The 20344-nt window shown below is 39.6% G+C and overlaps 3 protein-coding genes across 18 annotated transcripts in view; 2 read left to right on the top strand and 1 right to left on the bottom strand.

The window, feature by feature from the left end:
- cacna1db (calcium channel, voltage-dependent, L type, alpha 1D subunit, b) overlaps positions 1–1811 on the bottom strand; it is a 72438-nt gene extending 70627 nt beyond the window's left edge. For 14 of the 15 annotated variants that reach the window (XM_034876836.1, XM_034876841.1, XM_034876844.1 and 11 more), the window contains exon 1: positions 1661–1811. In XM_034876836.1, the coding sequence (XP_034732727.1) occupies positions 1661–1694 (34 nt within the window). In that variant the 5' untranslated portion in view covers positions 1695–1811. Of the gene's footprint in view, positions 1–605; positions 887–1660 lie in introns of those variants that run through there. The other variant, XM_034876835.1, reaches the window with a different exon arrangement.
- A 716-nt stretch (positions 1812–2527) lies between these two features.
- dcp1a (decapping mRNA 1A) lies at positions 2528–13311 on the top strand. 2 transcript variants are annotated; one of them, XR_004657267.1, is made up of 10 exons: positions 2528–2726; positions 3090–3130; positions 3952–4079; positions 7159–7225; positions 7425–7563; positions 8151–8243; positions 8878–9492; positions 9666–9887; positions 10755–10936; positions 12283–13311. XR_004657267.1 is itself a non-coding variant. In XM_034876610.1 (9 exons), exons 1-9 carry the CDS (start codon positions 2595–2597, stop codon positions 10833–10835), a joined length of 1518 nt encoding a protein of 505 aa, XP_034732501.1. In that variant the 5' UTR covers positions 2528–2594; the 3' UTR covers positions 10836–11434. The 2 variants fall into 2 exon arrangements, 1 of the variants encoding a protein (XP_034732501.1); XM_034876610.1 differs by lacking the exon at positions 12283–13311 and having other exon boundaries at positions 10755–11434.
- Positions 13312–14781: 1470 nt separating this feature from the next.
- LOC117947568 (transketolase-like) overlaps positions 14782–20344 on the top strand; it is a 16306-nt gene continuing 10743 nt past the window's right edge. The window contains exons 1-4 of the mRNA XM_034876609.1: positions 14782–15083; positions 17070–17187; positions 17657–17770; positions 18701–18798. Of these exons, the coding sequence (XP_034732500.1) occupies positions 14977–15083; positions 17070–17187; positions 17657–17770; positions 18701–18798 (437 nt within the window). The 5' untranslated portion in view covers positions 14782–14976. The remainder of the gene's footprint in view (positions 15084–17069; positions 17188–17656; positions 17771–18700; positions 18799–20344) is intronic.

Below are 20344 nucleotides of genomic sequence, written 5' to 3'. Positions count from 1 at the left end.
GCTGTTTTACAAGAGAATAACTCTGCAGGGCAGCCACCCTTCCTCATTCCACGACATAACAGGTGTAAAAGGGCATGGGAAATCTTTCAGCTTCCCTGACATGTTTGAGATGTAACAGGACTGATCTCAGCAGTTCTGCTGGACGTCGCACATCTGGCATGGTGCTGGATAACAGCAGTTGACTCTCTGCTGTTGTGCTCAAATTTACTTTGACCTATGTCAACTTGTGTTTGTTTGCACCACGTCTTGGGCGCACCACTCTAAAGCATCCTCCCCATGCTGTTCCGTGGTTCGACTAATGTGACAAATATTAGACCAAAAATAGTCAACCATGTTTTCTGAGAACTAGCAGCAACTCGTTTCCCAATGGATTTAACGCCTGCTGTCAGTATAATCACGCAGCTAGAACAAGCGCTTATAATGTCAGTTCTCAATTTGTAGACTACAATAAGTAGGGGGGAAATCCTGGACGCAAACACAACTCAGATCATATAATTACACAGAATGTACAGATATTAATAGAATAAACCAAAGGAGCGCTCTCGCCCACTCTCCTCTCTCTCAGCGCTCCAACTCTCCTCCTGCGCTCCACGCACGGTTGTTACCTTCAGACTGTTCATCTGCTTCTTGCATCCTCGAATCCACATTGAAAATGTTCGTTTTATATCCAACTCATCGTTGGAAGAAAAACATCCAAAGGTGTCGACGCGCGAGCCTGGACTGATCCGTTAACCTGAATTATAAAATGTTTTCAGCGCAAACCCTAAAACAGGAGCGCCAAACATTTTCGCCACATCCGGGTGCCAGGCTGCAGATTCACGGCGGAACCGAGGGGACGCGCTGACAGCAGCAGTCATTCCACTGCTGTCAATTATTCTCACAGTCTGGAGATGGACAGGAACACGTTAGAGCACAGGCGCTACTGGAATCACATCCAAACTGGACATGCACCTGTTGCTGCCCACTAGGCTATGCGTCAAACGCGCGTATTTTATTAAACATCTCAACTCATTAATGGAGTCTGGCAGAATTACGAAATGTTTTTAGACGGATAAATCGTTTCAGCTTTAAAAACAAAATAGTCATGATGATGTGAACGGAGATTAGAAATCCATCTTTATAAAAACTGGGGAGATGACCACAAACCAGTAAAGCCAGTCTGTTAATAATTAGATCCAGTTGCATACATTATATTAACTATAGGCTACATAAGCCTGTGACACAGCGGACACGGAGGCCACGTCACGTCCAAGTTTGGTCTCTAAAAATGAAACCTTGTGTCTGTTTGTTTTTTTAAATAGCAATGTACACTTTATACTTTATATTATAGGCTATGTTGTTGTTTTTTAATGTAGCATAAAGGCCTATAAGACAAAACAATAATTTAAAACAACGACTAAAAACAGCATTTAACAACATAGCCGCTTAGGCCTATATTGCATCTGCCTTAATCCATATTTCTGCCCATGTTTTCGTTCAATGCTTTACATCCCACAGTCTCATGATGCAACAAAAAAAACCATTCAGATCAGTGAAAAAACTAGTTACATAGTAGGCTCTGTATATTACTCTGATCATTTCTGGTTAGCCCGATAAACACCATGTCCTCATCCTATCCTTTATGCCCTTCAGAGTTTCTTCCATGATCCTTGGAACTTACCCCTCAGGGGTCTTCTCTTTATAATAAACGGCATTCTGTCACCTGGCTCTTCTCTGGGGCCTCATAGCGCCGTTTTCTGCCCTCACTCCGCGGCGTTTCGAGAGGAAATGGGTTGTCGGAGCTGTACTGGAAGGTTACAGTGATTGGATTACCTGTGCCAGCAGGATAAGTGTTTCACGGTAGCGCGTAATCCTTCGATTATAATCTCTGCTCCAATGTTCCCTCAACAGAGTGGGTGAGGCAGGCAGCTGCAACTCAGCTGGATCAAATACATTTGTATATTGATGATGATGGTTTTAAAGTAGGCAAAAAGAATCAAATTATTACAACAGCATTGGGGGGAAGCCCATGGACACACTTGGTTTTATATTTTTGCCAAGAGTTTTTTGTATTTCGATTTTGGGAATTCACTTCGAGATGGCCTTTACTTCTTAGAAACATGATCAGTCTTTAGTTCACTTTATCAATAGGAAAGAAAAATGTGTCTAAAATCTATAAACTAGGCTATCTCCCACAGCTGATTCCCCTTGAACGATGTCTTTCTGAATTGTAAAGCTGGTTTGTATTGGTTTAATTTAATTTAGCCTAATTTAAGCAAATTATTTGGCCAAATTATTGTCCATTATTGCTAACTTTGCACCTTTTACAAAGAGCATCATTATTTTGATTCCATTTATTTTGTTTATTTGTAGGCTATAATTTTAGATAGCACTTCCCATCATTTCCCACAAACATTTCGTTTTTACACGGCACTCTAACAAATTGAGAAGGACCTAGGCCAATATTATGTTTCAGATGTTATATAATACAATAATCTGTGCGGAATAAATAAATATCTCAGAAATGTTTTAAGAGCAGTGATTTCCGGGGACAGCGGAAGTTATACGTGTGTCTCCAGAAATCCGTCCGTGCGGGAGCAACAATCACATACAAGATGGAGACCGTAAATGCTGGACAAATGATGAGTTTAGCAGCGCTACAGAGACAAGACCCGTACATTAACAGGCTGCTCGATGTTACCGGCCAGGTGGCTCTTTACAACTTCAACTCCAAAGCGAACGAATGGGTAAATTTTTCAAAAGACCCGAAACTGTTTCGTGAATAGCCACCAAAAGTATGCTAGCTAGCTAAGTAACGTTATTCAGTTAGCATGCTAATGCTCGCCCCTTAATAAAAACATTAGAAAGCACGAAGAAATGTGTGAATTGTTAGTATTGGTCGAATTGTAACTTATCCAACCGGTGTGATGCTAGTGTCTTTCTGTCGGTGTTTCCATTACTTCCCTGTTAAAAAGTAATGTTATCTTACCTGAGCTAACATAAGTTAGCTAATGACGCTAACAGTCTGCGGTCGTTGCTATTATTTAGCACAATTTTTATTACTGTTAGCGGGTTGTTCTTTTTGACACATACCTAATTTATATTTTCAGGAGAAGACCGAAATTGAGGGCACCCTGTTTGTTTATGCAAGGTAAGCATTTATTTAGTTTTTATTGTGAACAATTTAACACGACGACCATGAAGGTTGTTTACTTGTCCAGAGTTCCGTTTCTTTGAGCTGCCGTTTGACGTATTCTGCGCACGACGCACGTGTGTAGGCCGCAGTCTTTGTAAACAACCATTTACTGCGGTTCGTTTAGAGCTATTTTGTACAGTCTATGGTTTAGAGACGTATCTTATTAACTAATTTTAGCTTTTTATTACAGCCCTGTGCACACAGTGGATATTAAGTTAATGATGACTAGGTATAAATATTTGTTTGATCTCTTTTTTTGTTTGCCTTTCTCGTTACGTTCAGTTTTTTTGGCTTGGTTAAACTAAATAAATAAACTTTAAGACATCAGCCTTTCTCTGGTAACTAATGATGCCCATGTGTTATTGTTTTTGAAATTTCTTAGACAAAACAATTCATCAGTTAATTATAGAACCAAATAGTTGATTAAAAATGAACATATTGTATATCATCACTTTTTATCAACTGTCATCTCCCATATCCAAACACGTGTGTTTCATCAGTTACCAGAAAATGTAAATACAATTTTAAAAGTGATATTAATTTATCAAATATTACTTTACTTTTCCATATATGCATTTAGATTATTATATTTCAAAGTGATGCAAGTCAAAAAGGTTTGCTAGTTTTCGGTCATGACAAAGTAAGATTTAAAGGTTTTACTGAATAGTGCGCAAATAGAGTGCACAAGGTGTTGTAAAGTGCTATCAGGGAGGTGATGGTTATGTTTTGTACTGCCAGAGTATTATCTTAGTGTTTACAGTCTTTGTTCATCCAAGGTCTGCCTCGCCTCACCATGGTTTCACCATCATGAACCGACTGAGCACAGAGAACCTAGTGGAGCCGATCAACAAAGACCTGGAGTTCCAGCTGCAGGATCCCTTCCTGCTCTATAGGAACGGCAACTGTGAGTATTTAGTAGAATAGGCTCTAAAACAGTAGCTATCATACACAGTATGGAGTTGTTTATATCCAGGTGGACTGAAATTGTAATGTAATTAGAAATTATTATTCATTGTTTGAGATCTAGACTAGTTTTAACAATCTGCATAATGAGTAGTAATAAATATCGTCCCAGAGAAAATGCTGATCCAACCTTTGTCACTGCATCATTACAAATGTTGTGCAAATGTCAAAAATCCTCTGTCAGTGGGAATATCGTGCAGTGTTTTTTAGCTACAGCATCTGTGTCTGCTCAACTGCTATGAAATACTGTTGTATCACAGAAGATGCTGTCAAATAAATATACCCAATGTGAATACTTGGCAAGTACACAGTTGTGTAGGTGTTGATGACATTCAGTACCATGTATCAGTTACATAGGATGGAATAGAAAATAACGTTACCTCTGAAAATGCTGAACAAACAACTCCCCAACGTTCTCTGGAACATCTCTTTTCCCTTTTGCTTGAAGTCATTTTGGCATCTTGGAGTTCCATTTAGTAAGAAAACGTCTTGTGACAAGGTTTTTCCACTCATGGCCCTTACGCAGTTTGGCCACAGTTGTTATTCTGCATTGGATGAACTGCCAAAAAGACCTATTGGTTTGATTAGGAATCTGACTACTTCTTGATATTTATTTAATTATCTAAGTTGTGCTTTTGCTGTTGTCGTTATCCAGTGAGGTGCCAATGCTGCCGACAAACCCCTCTAGCCTTATGGGAAGGGTTCTGTGGTAAGAGAGAGGGGAAAGAAAGGGGTGATGAAATACCTCAGATCTTAAGAAAGTAACTGACAGCGTTGCCACCGAGGTAATCAATAAGAAGTCTGAGCAGGAGTTTCATCAAGGCAACGAACAAGGAATTTGACTGTTTTCCCATTTGTTTGCTTATGAGAAAAAATAACATGGCCAGGGTCAATGTCAAAGTAGATTGCTCTCCTTTTGGACTTGGTTTGCCCATCAGCCTGCCTGGTATGGAAGACATGATGTAATTTCTTGAGTGTATTCAGGCCAGAGCCACTTCTCCGGTAGCTTCACTTGAGTTCAAGTGCTGTTGTTAGCATTTTAATTCCTCAGAGTGGGTTGAGTTGCAGACCAATAAAACTGTGTAGAGTTGTAACCTGAAACACTGGTTGACAATATTCCTCAGGTTTTGTTGGAGGCACTTCCAACCTCTGCCAGCTGTCCGTCAACTCTGGAAGACGGCTCAGAGTAAATTTTCACTGATGGTGTCCTCCGCTGTTTTTTATTCCATTGGCTGTTTTTTACTGCTTGTGTAGTTCTGTCACTCAGATTGTTTTTTAGTCCATTAGTGCTCTTCAGTGATGCAACTTACTGGCTTTTGGTAGTTCTCAGACATCAATTGGTCAGCATGTAGTGTCTGTTTTTGCAATTGTGATCCTGTGAAGGTGTGGTTGTTGTGGTATAGATTCCAGGTCCAGAGAGAGAAATATATCTTCAAGAGGATTCTAAGACTCCTCCTTCTGTTATTAACCAGCAAGTGAAAAGCTGAAGGCTGATCAGGAGCAAGATAAGTTTGAAAGAGTCTAACACAGGAAGCATGGGTTCTTCAGAGAGATTTTGATAATGAATGTTTGTGTCCAGGTGAACTCACTGCATAAGGTTTACAAGTATATTTAAAACTCAGAATGCCGTTTTAGAGCGATCAGTGTACCTGGAAACACACACCTGTTTACACCTCTCAATATTCCCCAGGGTAGCACTAGATGCTACAGGGAGGCAAACACTCTGGTTGCTTGGTTACCTCAGCCTCTTGAGGGACCTTGACAACGTCAGTATTTCATCACATATACCCACATACACAGACACACTACACACAAACAATGTAAAATATGTAATTATTGTTTCAGCAAAAACTGCAGGCATACAGTTTGTTATTGTTGTATTGTTATTGTTTATTTGTACATTTTATTAATAAGTACTCCCTTCCCTTTGGGTGATGCTGACTTCATCTATCAGGTTCTCCCAGTGCAGACACACTGACGTTTACATGCATATGATATTCTGGTTTTTGCCCTAATTCAGAAAAAGACGATATTCCGACTAAGCTGATTACATTAGTAATGAAAGTGAGTAATCCACTTATATTCCTGTTGGCATGTAGCCGGGCAAAACAGGATTTATTTTAAAGTTCACCAGCAGCGGCGGACTTGTTGGACCACGTGAACACAGCTTCCCTCCTTTATTCTTCAACCAGCTTCTTGAAAAGGTTGGCGAAGCGATGTGTGCGCATTTCCAACAACCTGTTGACATCCAAGTCTTTGATAACGTTTAAAAGTAGCTGTGTTTCTCCTTATCTGGTCTCCAGCCTTGAAAACTGTTGGCTGGTTGGTTTGTGTACAGAAACCATAGCAACGCAAAGAGCTAACCATAAGTCTGTGGTTAAAAACGCCCGATTGAGACGCATATTCTGGATGTGCCATATATACTGTACATGTCCAAAGAATGCCTCTAAAACCTGGATAATACCCGAATATCCCACAAATATAATTTGGAAAAAAGCCTTATTCGAAATATCCAACCGGCATATGCTGTTTACATGAGCTAGATTAAATTGTGAATATTGTCGTATTTGAAATTATAGTGGAATATGGGTGTGCACGTAAACATACTAACTAGTTCAAATGAGTACAGGCATTGTAGTTGAAGCGGTGCATGGTTTTTGTTCAGTGCTTCTTGCACTTGGTAGAATTATTGTTTTTGAAACTTTATACAACATCTTGGCACGCTGCCCAGTTGATATGCTGCAATGAGATTATTAATAGTGATAAATGCTTAGTTCCAGCCATTTACAGTACGCCTGGGCAATAACTATGTATTATCATATATTAAGTTTTGGTCAAATTGTATTGTGATATGATCCAATTATGTTATTCTATTGTTGTACAAAACTGAATCCTAGACAAAATGTCATATAATTATTTGGTTGGTTATAAGGTTTTATGTGTGTGAAGAGTTTTGTCTAATGTTATGCAGCCTTCGCTACACATAGTGTAATACACAGTATTTGTGTTTTTTCTCACAGTGGGTATCTACAGTATTTGGTTCTATGACAAGAGGGACTGTCAACGCATTGCTCAGCTGATGGCCAAGTAAGTAGCCAGACATGTAACCCTATTTGTGTTTGGATCAGATAGAACAGTACACTGTTGGCACTGTATTTTTCACCCAATAGGTGTTAGCTTTGGAAGCAACTCTACCTCCATCACGAGGAGTATTTAAATCTGCGTTTGACAAAGCACATAACAATTAGGTGTTCAGACTAAATGTAACGCTTTACCTCTTCCCCAGGATAATGAAACAAGAAGCAGACCGTGCCCAAAGAGAGTCACCACAGAAGGCGGAGCCTGGAAGGACCAATGGTGTTGCAGAACCACGGCCCATCGACATCCTAGAACTGCTCAGCAAAGCCAAGGAGGAATACCAGAGAGTGAGGAGGCAAACACACAGTGCAGATTATACATACAAAAACATGAACTTGGGTCACAGACTTTGCATGGCCTGTATACATTTTTTGTTTTACCTACCATACCTTTTTAAACACTGACTGAAATATTTCACTGGTCTGACTTAACAGATACAGACTCATAAATCATACACATATGTGAGATTACAAAATCTGGGATTATATATTTTAATAAGAATCTATAAATTTATAATTTATTACAAATCTGGTATATTTTAAGAGCATCTGTTTAAGCATCCAGAGTTGAAGTCAAAATGAATGCGTTGTCCAGTTGCTTAACCCTGGCTTTTAGTCCATATAATTATCCTCTGGCCCTGAAGGTGTGTGTGTGTGTGTGTGTGTGTGTGTGTGTGTGTGTGTGTGTGTGTGTGTGTGTGTGTGTGTGTGTGTGTGTGTGTGTGTGTGTGTGTGTGTGTGTGTGTGTGTGTGTGTGTGTGTGTGTGTGTGTGTGTGTGTGTGTGTGTGTGTGTGTGTGTGTGTGTGTGTGTGTGTGTGTGTGTGTGTGTGTGTGTGTGTGTGTGTGTGTGTGTGTGTGTGTGTGTGTGTGGCAGGCTCTAACAGGTGAAACAGATGTGTTTGCAGAGCTTAATGTGAAATCAGCCATCGCCACAGAGCAGGCCCACAGCACACCACAACCTGAAAAGGTACCTATTTACATAAACATGTATGGAAAGGTCTGATATTTATTCATTATTTATATAGATTGATTTTACTATTACATATGGAGACTGTGGAGGAGGACAAAGAGATGGTACTTTTATTTATTTTGAGCCACTGTCACCCCATTTACGGTTGTGTATTTCACAACAGAAAGTTGCTGATTATGTTATTTTGCAAATGGACAGATGCATTCAACCAATCTCTGGGTTTGTATCAAAGGGCTGACTTTAACCGTTTATCATTTTTTAATTTTTTTACAATTTAGCTTTAAAAAGATTATTTTATGAGAGCAGAATATGGTATCCAAAATATATCAAATGTTAAAAAAATGTTGAACAATGCCCATCTGGATTTCTCTAAGTTAAATTTTTCATCCTTATATTTCTTTGAGAATGTGTCATTGTTTCACCACTGCTTTGTACATGGGTCAATAAAGTGTCTATATACCAAGTGATTTAAAAAAAAAAAAAAAAAAAAGATTTTTGGAGTTCTATGAATCGATTTTGAATTGTAGAGCTTTAATCACAATATCAATACAAATCCGTTTTTTGAACACACCAGCCTATTTGTATGCATTTAAGTTCCACAGCTCACAGATTTGTTCTTTTTACCCAACAGAGCTCTCAGACAATGGTGAAGCAGATCACAGTTGAGGAGCTCTTTGGCTCATCCCTCTCTAAAGACCCCTCTCTACCCACCATGCCCACACAGAACACCACCACTGCTTCCAGTGACCCCTCCGCTGCTTACCTCCAGAACCAGTCTTATCCCTCTCCAGCCCGCCCACACCCACTCTTTCCTCCCCATGTCACATCCCAAGACCCTGGTTCAAGCCAGCAGCACCAAGTCCACGGCCTTCTCCCATCTCCGTACACGCTACACGCCAGCCCTGTTTTTCAGTCAGTGGTCCCCAGGTCAGACCCCCAACCTCAATGCTCAGTCTCCCCTCTCATGGTGCTTCCAGCTGGCTCAGAGCCTCATGCTCTCCCTGGTCCTGCAGCACCATCGGCAGCTCCTACGGCCTATTTGGGACAGGAGATACTCAACACCCTCAAAGCAGCAGTGCCATCTGTGAATTCAGATATTCACAAACCCATCCTCGCACCAAACTTTCTGCCAAGCATGCTGTTCCCACCCCACAGCTTTCAAGAGCCAATGCGGAAACCTATTCCTCAGCACAGCAAGGACATGGATGTTTTCTCTCAGCCTCCCAACCTGATTAAACCAATGTCTGTGAGTTCAACGACTTTCTGAGCATCTGTTTCTGTTTGTTGACATTACCCTCAACAGTGTTTTGTCACTCACATTTTAAACTGCAACAAATTAGATTATAGTTCCGCATATTGTTTGTTCTTGTACCATTTCTTCTCCTTTGTCTATTTCCATATTTCCTTTTCTATTCTCAGGCTGTCCCTATTAGTCCAGGTCTTGCTGTTCCAAGGCCAGCAAATTCTGTGCTCCTCTCCCCAAGCGTCTTCCAGCAGTCCATCAGTAAGACGACAGCAGCAGCAGCAGCAGTGGTCCCTCATACCCCCTCCGAGCCCTCCTCCTCTGTAGGAGCTTTAGAGCCTCCACAAGCAGCCTGCAGCATAACACAGCTGCAAGATACTCTGATACACCTCATTAAGGTACACAAAGGGCGTAAAATACATAAAAGCATTACTGTTGTTGGCACACTGCAGTAAAGCTGTTGTCCACTATCTTAACTTTACAGTTTCAAAATGAGAAGACTAGTGTAAATGCAAAGGGTCAGTTACCCAAATTACAAAAAGAGCTAGTAAATGTGGAATGTTGCTTTAATTTTAGAGCGTAGAACTTTCTCATGGAACCAAGAATCCTTTGAGGTACACAGAAACTAAAACTGCCGTTAGACTAGAAGAATCTGGAATTAAATTTCATTGTTCCTGTACGGTTGCTCCTGGTGGCCAAACAGTCTGTGCTCCAAAACTAGTACTAACTTTTAGTTCAGAAACTGTATTCATGGAAGCTGTGGAAAGTAACACAAGAATACTTAAAAGGAACTTTTAGTCCCTGGTTTAGTTCCTCTGGTTCCATAATTCCCTGAATTCTTTGGTTGAAAGCGGCCGGTCAAGTTTTAGAGTTCTGTCTTTCTGCCTCTGCCGTAATATGGCTAATGTAATTTAGGGTTCTCAGATAATTTACAAATTACATTTAAATAATGCAGTAGCGACTTGTCTTTCCATAAACAATATCCATGTTAATCAGGATAATTTACAAAACTCCCTATATCCAATTTTTATTGGAACACCTTTCTACTGAAGAAATGGTTCCGATGAAAACATTTGACGGTGTTGTGTGAATACTATCGGAGACCCTGATTCTGAGTAGAGATGCTGCTGTTACGTTTGGAGTCTTTCAATGTGAATCTGTTAGTTTTTTTAGTTTTTTAAGTCCCACCTTCAAAATAATTTGGACGTATTAACAGTTTAATGTAGTTTGTTCATTCTGCTTTTGTTTACTTCCTTCCTGTCTAGAATGACCCAGAGTTCCTCAGTGCCATTCATGATGCTTACCTGCAGAGTCTGTCCAAGGACTTCAGCAACATGAAGCTATAGTAGACTTCAACCTTCACTACTGAAACTTTCAATGCTACCGCCCCTTGTAACCTCTGAAGAATCCAGACGTTAATGGGAATTAAAAGCAGTGCAGATAACAGGTTTTTTACACAATTTACACATAAACTCTTCAAAACTATTCTGTTCTAAGGGTTATTGTAGCATGCAGCTGTCCATTTAACCCTTTGTTCGAGACCCCAAACTTAAACTTACCTGAACACTGATGATATCCTGGCTACTCTTGTTACCTTGGATTAACTTTGTCTGCTCAGTCAAACCAGAGCTACTGTGGGAGAAGAGGATGGCATAAAACTTCCCACTGTGGCATTTTTACATTATAACTATAATAAAATAATTGGCCACACACTGGAAGATCTAGCTGTTGCTGGTTTGAGGACGGGGCCACCGTCATTCACTTTTGGCCTTGAGAAAGACAATTTTGGGGATCGCAGGCACTGTTTCTCTTACTCGTCTTTGGACTTGCAGTGCGAATGTGTTGGAATAGTAATAACACACTTCACACTGCTTATTAAGAGAAATACCTCTGTGCTGGGGACCTCAGAACTGTTTTGTGGGGGTCTGTCCCACTGTGTGGCGTTTTTAAAAAGGACTACTCATTCTCCCTCAAAGTAATGCTGAGACCTGTACAAACATCACAGTTTTTGTGGCATTTGAGGATTTTTTTCCAGCCCTTATCCAAGGAAGATAAAGAAGTTGCATTATTTTTTGGAGAAGCACTTGCAGCTCACTTTAAGAATCAGTTCCTCTCTGCTACTTTTTTAATTTTCTGTTACGGACTGTGATATTTTCATGAAGAGACTGAGACGAATGCACAAGCCAACTTCTTTGCTCCTTTTCCTTTCTCAACATTTTTCCCTTTCCTTACTCTTTCTCTCTTTTTGTCTTTCCCCTCTTCTGTGTCGTTCATCTCTCCTCCACCAGCTGAGCTCAGTACTTGATGTCCTTGGAGGGGAACGTGCAATAGACCACAGTTGTAAAGCTTTTAGGGTTACCAGCATTCTGGGATACTTTAGGATGGTAGATTAGAGCTAAATTTATCTCTGGTTCGGCAATGATGTTTAATGTTATATCATGAAAAATTACACAAATTGCAATTCATTTAGGAGTATTGTTTACATTTACACCTTTATATTAACCTGCTTAAACATAGGGGACTGATGTGCTTTTGATAGCTTCAGTATGTTTCAAACCAGTTTATACCAGTAATCAACCTAATGTTGAAATATATATATATATATATATATATACATATATACACACATACACACACACACACACACACACACACACACACACACACATATACATACATACTTACTACCTCTAATCTAGTTTCTTAATTTAGTTTTTCCAGCCCACAGTTAAGTCTTAAAGTAACAAGGACTCAAAGGCAAATTTCATATTGGTAAGTTGTCGTTTTTTGCAGTAAAAGACTACTGCAGCACAAAACCGTACACCCTGCAGAGCGCACTGGGAACAGGAAGAAGCACATCGGTCTCCTCGTGTGCATAGCTGTGCAACGCTGTGTGGCTTTTAATGCAGTATGTGAACAAAGAAAACTGATCTAATGTTCATCAGAAAATAAGCTTTCAAAGATTTAGAAAAAAGGTTTATGCGGCTTGTTGGCATTTTTGAACACCCAGATACATTACTATTGTTTAATTTACCACAAAATCTTCAGCACATACAAGACCATTACAAAAGTCTAAAAATAATGTAAAAGCATGAGACCAAATGGTACAGTTGTCAGCTCATAGATGCTCATGAGGCTACTTCACACATTACTTTTCACATGTCTATACTATCGTTGGCTAAGCAATCACTATACCAAGTCATTCCACATGGAAACCGTAGAACTTTTTTTTAGGTTTAGCAAACATGAATTGCAGAGATTATGGCTCTTTTTAAATCTTTTCTTTTCAGTCATTGAACATACAAAAAGTAATGTAATCAACATTTGTAATTAACTCGAGTGAATTGAATTTCTGCAAAAATACCAGTCTTGATTGTGATATCACAACTTGCATTTGGTTCTGCTATTTGAATGTATTTCATTACTTGCAGTGTGTCAGTGTTGTTTTCTTGGATCCAGCCTGTTTAGGTTGAACTCGGATACATCTGCTTTCAGTACCAACTGTTAATGACATGGGAGCCAATCAAACAATTTGTACACTTCTTTGGCCGTTACAATTTTCATTTGCAGATGTCATTTTGCCAACACTTCTGGCATGTGTTGTTGAATAAACACACACAGGAAGAATAATTGAAATGTAGAGTTTTTTAATCCCGGTCACATATTTAAGATTTTAAGGTATTTTACGCTTTGGTATGATTTATCTTATTGGCCAGATATATGATTTTGAGTCTTTGCAAATTATATACATTTCAAGATTGTTGCCACTGTTTATAATTTGGTTTATTTTGACTATTTTGTGATATTAAAGAATTGATAATAGCATTGTTTGTTTTAATATGCTGCCGCAAGCAGCCGCTGTCAGCTCCAGAAAAAATAAGCTTAAACGATTTTAAACTGGAATGTGATTTATTAATTTTTGTATGTTTTTTAAACCGGACAATCTTATGACTTAAAATGAACATTTTCTAAAGAAAGTTTCTGCCATAATAATTTTTTCATTTCAAAAGGTTTCCTCTGATGCGGTTTCTCTTTTTGACCACCAGATGTCACTCGGTGCTCACTGTTTATCTGTGGTACTCAACCGTGTAGTGTTAATGGAGCTCTGTCCACATGACATTGTTATCAGTTGGTGTCAAGCCATGCAAGGGTTCATTTCATCACATACCTTGATCTGTGAGTCTCTCTCAGATTAAGTGACAAAACAAATGTCTACTTCTCAGCTAATGATTAACTACATTGACAAGGGGAAAGTTATTTTCCATTATAAAATACCATCCATGGTCCTCTGCTGGCCAAATGTTGATGTTGGTCTCTGGCAGTGGCAAACATTGCCCATCCTTGACACAACACGCCACTTGGGACTTACAAATCTGTCTACTCAGAGCTGTGTCAGTCCTGGCCTGAATGGCTTGCAGCTTGCAGGTGTGGCTGGTTTGAACTGCAGCTAATCCGGTCCGACTCAGTGGGAAATGTCATTAAGGTAAGATTACTGCCGTTTGTGATCCTACCTTTGAAAAGAAGGAAGGGTTGGTGACATGCAAGAAGAATCCTTTTGCATGTAACCCTTACTTTCTTGCCTTGTAAATGCCATAGCTTCATGGGACAGGTACACGTAACTGTTTAATGAGGGACCTGTTTATATTACACTCAACTGTTTCTATGTACATTTATGTGTCTAATATTTGGTCTTAAAACTTTCATGTAAATCATACAGAATACATCTAAATTAGACCATAGACCCTCTGCTGATCAGTTTTTGTCCTGGAAAAATCTCCTCAGATCCACTTAAACGGTTATCCTTTTTAATACTCAAGCCAAGCATATGTCGTCTAATTCTGCACTTTGTTCAAATACCATATGCATTGAAAGTGGGGGTTTCTTGGTGATACTTGTGCAGATGTATGACTACAACTTACGTTCACATCACATGGTGACAACTACAAGAAAAGTCCATTTGTGTGTGTGTATTAATGTTCCTATAAACCTTTTTGACTCAACTACACTTTGCGTTTATAATATTTTACATTAGGGCTGTTTTGAAATTAATTAATATTGAGGTTACCCCAACACTGTACGAATTTGTTTGCATTATTATTTTCTCTCTGTGTCTCAACTCAGAAAATGTCATTAGAAAAAAATATGGCGCTATTGAGATTGAACCTGCGTCCCTGAGCAGACTTTTCCTGAGCGTGCGAGTGTGCGTGTGGCCTTGTTCGCAGTCCAAAGCCCTCCTCCTATTGGCCGTGATCATGCGTGACCATTCGGAATAACTGTATGCTCCTAGATTAGCCATATTCATAGGTTTTATAAACACGCCCCCTCCGTCCTGTCAGTCTCTCAAATGAAACACCACTTTCCCTTTTTAACCCCTGCCATCGTCCACTGCACACTCATCGCCTTTATTCTCAGAACAGCACACCTCGGACTTTTAACTCTTAATTCTATTTAACGGGCTTGTGTGTGCGTGTGATCTTCTCTGGCCAGATGGAGGACTACCATAAACCGGACCAGCAGACGGTGCAGGCGCTCAGGAACATCGCCACCCGGCTCCGAATCAATTCTATTAAGGCGACCACTGCAGCGGGCAGCGGGTAAGAGAGATTAAACAACTAAAGATGTGTCGCTGAATATGACACAAGGTCACTGCCCTGGGCCAGTTGCGGTATGATACAGTTGAAAAGAATGAGATGCCGCACTCTTCTAATTCTCCCATACGTTTTTTTGTGCTGCAACGTTTCGACCCAGCCGGTTATAGGCACTTGCTATAAGATTCATGCACCTGTCTGTTTAAAGGTCAAATGATGAAGTAAGACGCGTTTTTAACGGGCCAGTTTCTCCAAAGGACTGGCTGTCCCCAGATGCGCGCAGGGGGAGCAGCATGTAAAGCTGCAGATGCAGAAAATCACAATCTTTGCGTGCCAAAGACATTGTCCTTTTTATATTCGCTTAACGTAAAACAGGCGTGTGCCAAGTTTCGTTGTGCGTAATGAATACACTTCTCAAGGAAGGTGTGATGTGTAAATGTATTTTTAGTCGGCTTTTTCGCATCTGTATTTCAGTTTACGAACGTGTTAAACTTCTGAAAACAATGGGACTTGTTAAATTATCATTCGTGTTTGTTTTGCACAAATCATAACATATTTATTAAATCGTGCCGGATTAGGAGGTTCGGCAATTGCAGCATGTGCACCAGTTTGGCGCGCTCTCCCTTAACCCTTTGCGTAGCCTGCTCTGTTATCGGTTATGTAACTAAGGAGGAGCAGAGACTAGATCGGTGCATGATCCCGTGCAGCCAGCTTGGTATAGTCGACTTGGTATGTAGTGGAAGCAGAATGGGACGGGAACGCACGGACGCGCTTCTTCCGCAGCGTGCGCAGGTCGAGCTTGTCAAAGAAAATGTATAAAAGCCATAATTTAAATAGGAAAAATACGTCCGGTGAGGAATTTCAAAAGAAAAAACGGAATTGACATCGAAGCGGCAAGCTAGAGTGATAGAAAATAACAATAAAATAAAAATGAATTGTTGGATACGTAAACTAATACGCATGCCTTTATCAACACGCAAAGCTGACTCTCCCAGACAGACTATGACAGTACATTGTGTTATATGAAAATATATATTATTTGTTTTGCATTCCTTGGCATATGGCCATTTTTTCAGATTTGTTTTTCCAGTGATTGATTATTGGTGCCGGGTGTCTATAATAGGAGGCTACTTATTTAAGTTATTTGAGATATGCCACCAGTAAATGTAAATGGTTGTATGAATGAGTGCTGATTCAAAATCAGTCAACATATGTGAAGGAAAAAAAATCCAGTCCGACAACTGAATCATGCACATAATAAACTGTAGACTAGCCTTATGTGTTTATCCCATGTTTACTAATCCCATTCTTTTATCACTGTAAGTGTTCCCACTGCAAACATAGATATAGTTCTACTCACCTCACAAAGAGCATCCTTCCAGGAAGCTTATTCATTATCTTCACCTGGATTCTGCTTTTGCTCATTTATGATTATTTGATCATATTTTCCATTTCAGGAGAGTAAGGAAAATGCCATTATGGAGGAGGCCTGAGTGAGGTATTATTGGCATGGGGTTTGAAAATAAAGAGATTAAAAACATTTAAGACATAACATGTCATCCTAACCTATTTTAGTAGTTTGGAACTCCACTTTGAGTTATGCCTTTGTGCCGTATGTCTGTGCATGTATGAAGGAGAGTTGTGGGGCATTTACACTTATTGTGTGAGTTTGAGAGAGAAAGATACTGTATTATGTACTTACTGGCTGTCTGACCCAGATTAAAGTCAGTATCATAAGTGTACTGTCTTTCTTGCATAACTCTGACTACAGTTGGTCTGGCATGAATTAACCCAGGCTTCCAAGTTGACAAAGAGTCAAACGGCATTTCTGATTGCCACTCTGTCTTTGCCTTTTTCCCCTCCTTTTTCTGTGTCGGTGTGTGGAAAGTATGCTGAATTTATAGATTTAAACTGAGGAATCCGCATGCACAGTAAGTTTTTATTTTTATTGCTGTTTATTTATTTCTTCTCTCGCCATCATTTTTGTTTCAGTCATCCCACATCATGTTGCAGCGTAGCAGAGATCATGTCTGTGCTGTTCTTTCATACCATGAAGTACCGACCTGAAGACCCCCGTAACCCCAACAACGACCGCTTCATCCTTTCCAAGGTAACACACACACACACACACACACACACACACACACACAGATGTATGGGTGGCAGGTGTTATTCTGATGCATGCACAGAGGCAACACACATAGGAACATCTAAAACAACCAGTTTACTAATTATAAAGTGACACATATTGGAAAAATGTGCGCATGTTTAGAAGTTTCAATGCATATTTAGTTATTATATTGTTTGATGACTGACTTGACAAATTAGACATTACTTTGCTAATAGTCATGTCTAATTTGTGCAGACACACTTCATAATGAAATCTTTTTCTTTGTTCTTTCACATTTACACACATCATTTAGCAGGAAACTCTAAAGGGGAAAATGTAAATTAAAGATGTAAAAACAGAATAGTTCCTTTTAATGTTTTATAAGATAAAAATTCTATCTCCAGCACAGGCAAATCAGATATACAGTATGTGATTTTACACTCTTAACCTCTTACGTCTGCCTCCTCAGGGCCATGCAGCCCCCGTGCTGTACGCCGTGTGGGCGGAAACGGGTTACTTGAAGGAGAGTGAGCTCGTCAACCTCCGCAAGGTCGACTCCATCCTGGAGGGACACCCTGTGCCGGTGAGGTGACGTTCAGACCTAAAAGAATTTCTGGGTCTGAAAGTCATTTAATCCAATTTACACATACAGTATATGCATTAGGATTACATCAGAACACTTACACAACCATTCTATGTGTTAATTCAGGATACTTTACTGGTATTTAGACGGTAAATAGATATTGTGAAAGCCAATAACACGCAAAATCTTTCTGATTTGACTTCAAAACAATTCCCTAAGCTTTTTCATGATATATTTAATCAACTCAAACTTTGCTTCTGGCCTTCTCCTGCATGTAGATATCTGTCATACTCTGTATGACATACTCTGGAGCTTATTTTATCTTAAAAGATTGATATGACATGACCAAGGAAATATGTCACTGGATGTAGCCCTACTAAAACGTTAATTATATGCAGTAGCATTTCACAATCTTTCTCTTTGCGATTTAGCATAGTCTAATTTTACCCTCAAGAAATGGTTTGAATATTTCTCACACTATAAAAATAGAGGCAAAGAGCTTTCGAACACACAAAAATCCGGTTTTGGTTGTCCAGTCTTTCTGTAATCTTTGCCTTTTTTCCCTTTAAAATACTGGATAGTTTAACCTCTTGAAGCCAAAAGGTTTGTGACGGCCTACTTTAGAACATAACATGTATACTTGCTGCACATCTAATTCATGTAGAGACATGAACACACATAACAGACAAACTGCATGCATGCAGGGACATGGTGACAAAGATGTTGTTGTGTGACAGAGATGCTCCGTCCTCGGCTCCTTTCTCCTCTGCTACAGACATTAATAAGTCACTGTGTTCACATTATCCCAGATACTGACACACTGCTAGAGTGTAGCTACATTACTTTTTTTCTTGCATGTTAAGAAATATTACAAAAAAATTAATCCACTGCAATTTCTGTGTTTGCTAACATGTGTGTGTGTTTTAACAGAAGCAGCAGTTTGTGGATGTGGCCACTGGATCTCTGGGTCAGGGGCTGGGAGCTGCCTGCGGAATGGCCTACACTGGAAAATACTTTGACAAGGCTAGGTAACATACACACAAAAACACACACACAAATGTTACGCAGAGACTCTCCAACATGAAGAAGACATACATGAAGGAGTATAAAAGCCCAGCTTGCATCTGCAAATATTAAAGTAGACAAATATTAAATTATACATGACATAATGTACGCCGCAGTGAGCCGTGCTGACGTGACATTTCAGCCTTTCAACTTTGGATCAAATCCCCCCTGACAGGCCTGGTCTGGGCTGACATTTAGACAGCCAGTCAGAGAGCCAAGAGATCTGACCTCTGATCAGTTTTACCTTCAGATCAGGATTGAATGAAGATATCTGTTCAGTAATCTGAGATCAGAAACAACTCTAGGAAGAAATCAAGTGTCAAAAGAAATGAGTGCTGGGGATTGATTTGTCCCTTTACAAAAGTGGAGTATAAATTTATAGATTTTTCTTTTCTAAATTGAAAAAAAAAAATTAAATCTTTTAAATTCACTGTTTCGAACCTACTTGTATCCCAATAGATTACCAGGCCTGAAATGCATAGTGGTCACCTACTACTCAGCTGAATTTTAGCACGGTTGCAGATCAGTCCTCGTGTGTCTCTTTTGTTCTGACGTGATCTAGAAAGTGCCACATGGTGAACAGTCCAACAATAGAAACAGAGATGGGCATGAATACCATTCACATTTTCATAGAAAATTAACATAACACAAAGGAGTCTAAGCTGAACTCTGAAATCCAGGAACATAGCTTGACAAATTTTATTGCAGATTGACCGGACAGTTTTTGTTTTTACACATAACATACAGAGTAAAACAGGCGTGTAGGGAATGCCGTACTTGCAGTCTAAGTTGGCTGGCCTTGATATCTCTCACTCTGCATTCTGTGTGCACTCGATTGTTTCTGCTCTAATAATCACACACGCAAGAGCACAGCTCCTCCCTCATCTATTTGCCTCACCCATCCTCTCGCCCAAAAATGGCGAAATCCAGCACTGTGCTTCTGCGGCATCTATTTACTCAAGGTAGATTATATCTATACACGTACGTGTGATTGTGGATGCTGTGTGGTTGAGCATGCAGGCAACAGGGCGGATGCGTTGCCCAGCTTGTCAAGCTAAGTCACTGCAACGTGGCTCAGCACTCACTTTAGAAGGCTGCATTACTGGTCTCATAATATAATCTGAAACAAAAACTGCTGAATGGCAACTATATCAACCATCCTAGTGGCATACACACATGCACACAACCTACACTGCTGAGTGAAGTGCAGGAATACTTGTTTATTATATTAATTCAGGTCACACTGTAGAAGGAAATTAATCAACAAGCAATCACCCCATGGCCTCTCTTAGGGTGTGGTTTATTAAAATATGATACATGAATGAATCTGTCAAATTCACTTATCAGCAGAAATTAAATAACTGACATTATTCGTTGCTTCATGCTTGATGTGACTCTGGTGCAATACTTTGTTATTTTGTAGAGGTGTAAACCATCCTCCTGATGGTTTTGTGTTGGCATATATATATATATATATATATATATATATATATATATATATATATATAT

Source organism: Etheostoma cragini, chromosome 7 (genome assembly GCF_013103735.1).
Source record: "Etheostoma cragini isolate CJK2018 chromosome 7, CSU_Ecrag_1.0, whole genome shotgun sequence".
NCBI classification, from domain to species: Eukaryota; Metazoa; Chordata; class Actinopteri; order Perciformes; family Percidae; genus Etheostoma; species Etheostoma cragini.
This window is presented reverse-complemented; position numbering and strand designations above follow the sequence as displayed.

Excerpts from the sequence above, each read along its gene's own strand:
- dcp1a (XM_034876610.1), top strand. The coding sequence starts at position 2,595 with ATGGAGACCGTAAATGCTGGACAAATGATGAGTTTAGCAGCGCTACAG. Across the intron at positions 3,131-3,951 it reads ACCCTGTTTGTTTATGCAAG|GTCTGCCTCGCCTCACCATG; the intron begins GTAAGCATTTAT and ends TGTTCATCCAAG. Across the intron at positions 4,080-7,158 it reads GCTCTATAGGAACGGCAACT|TGGGTATCTACAGTATTTGG; the intron begins GTGAGTATTTAG and ends TTTTTCTCACAG.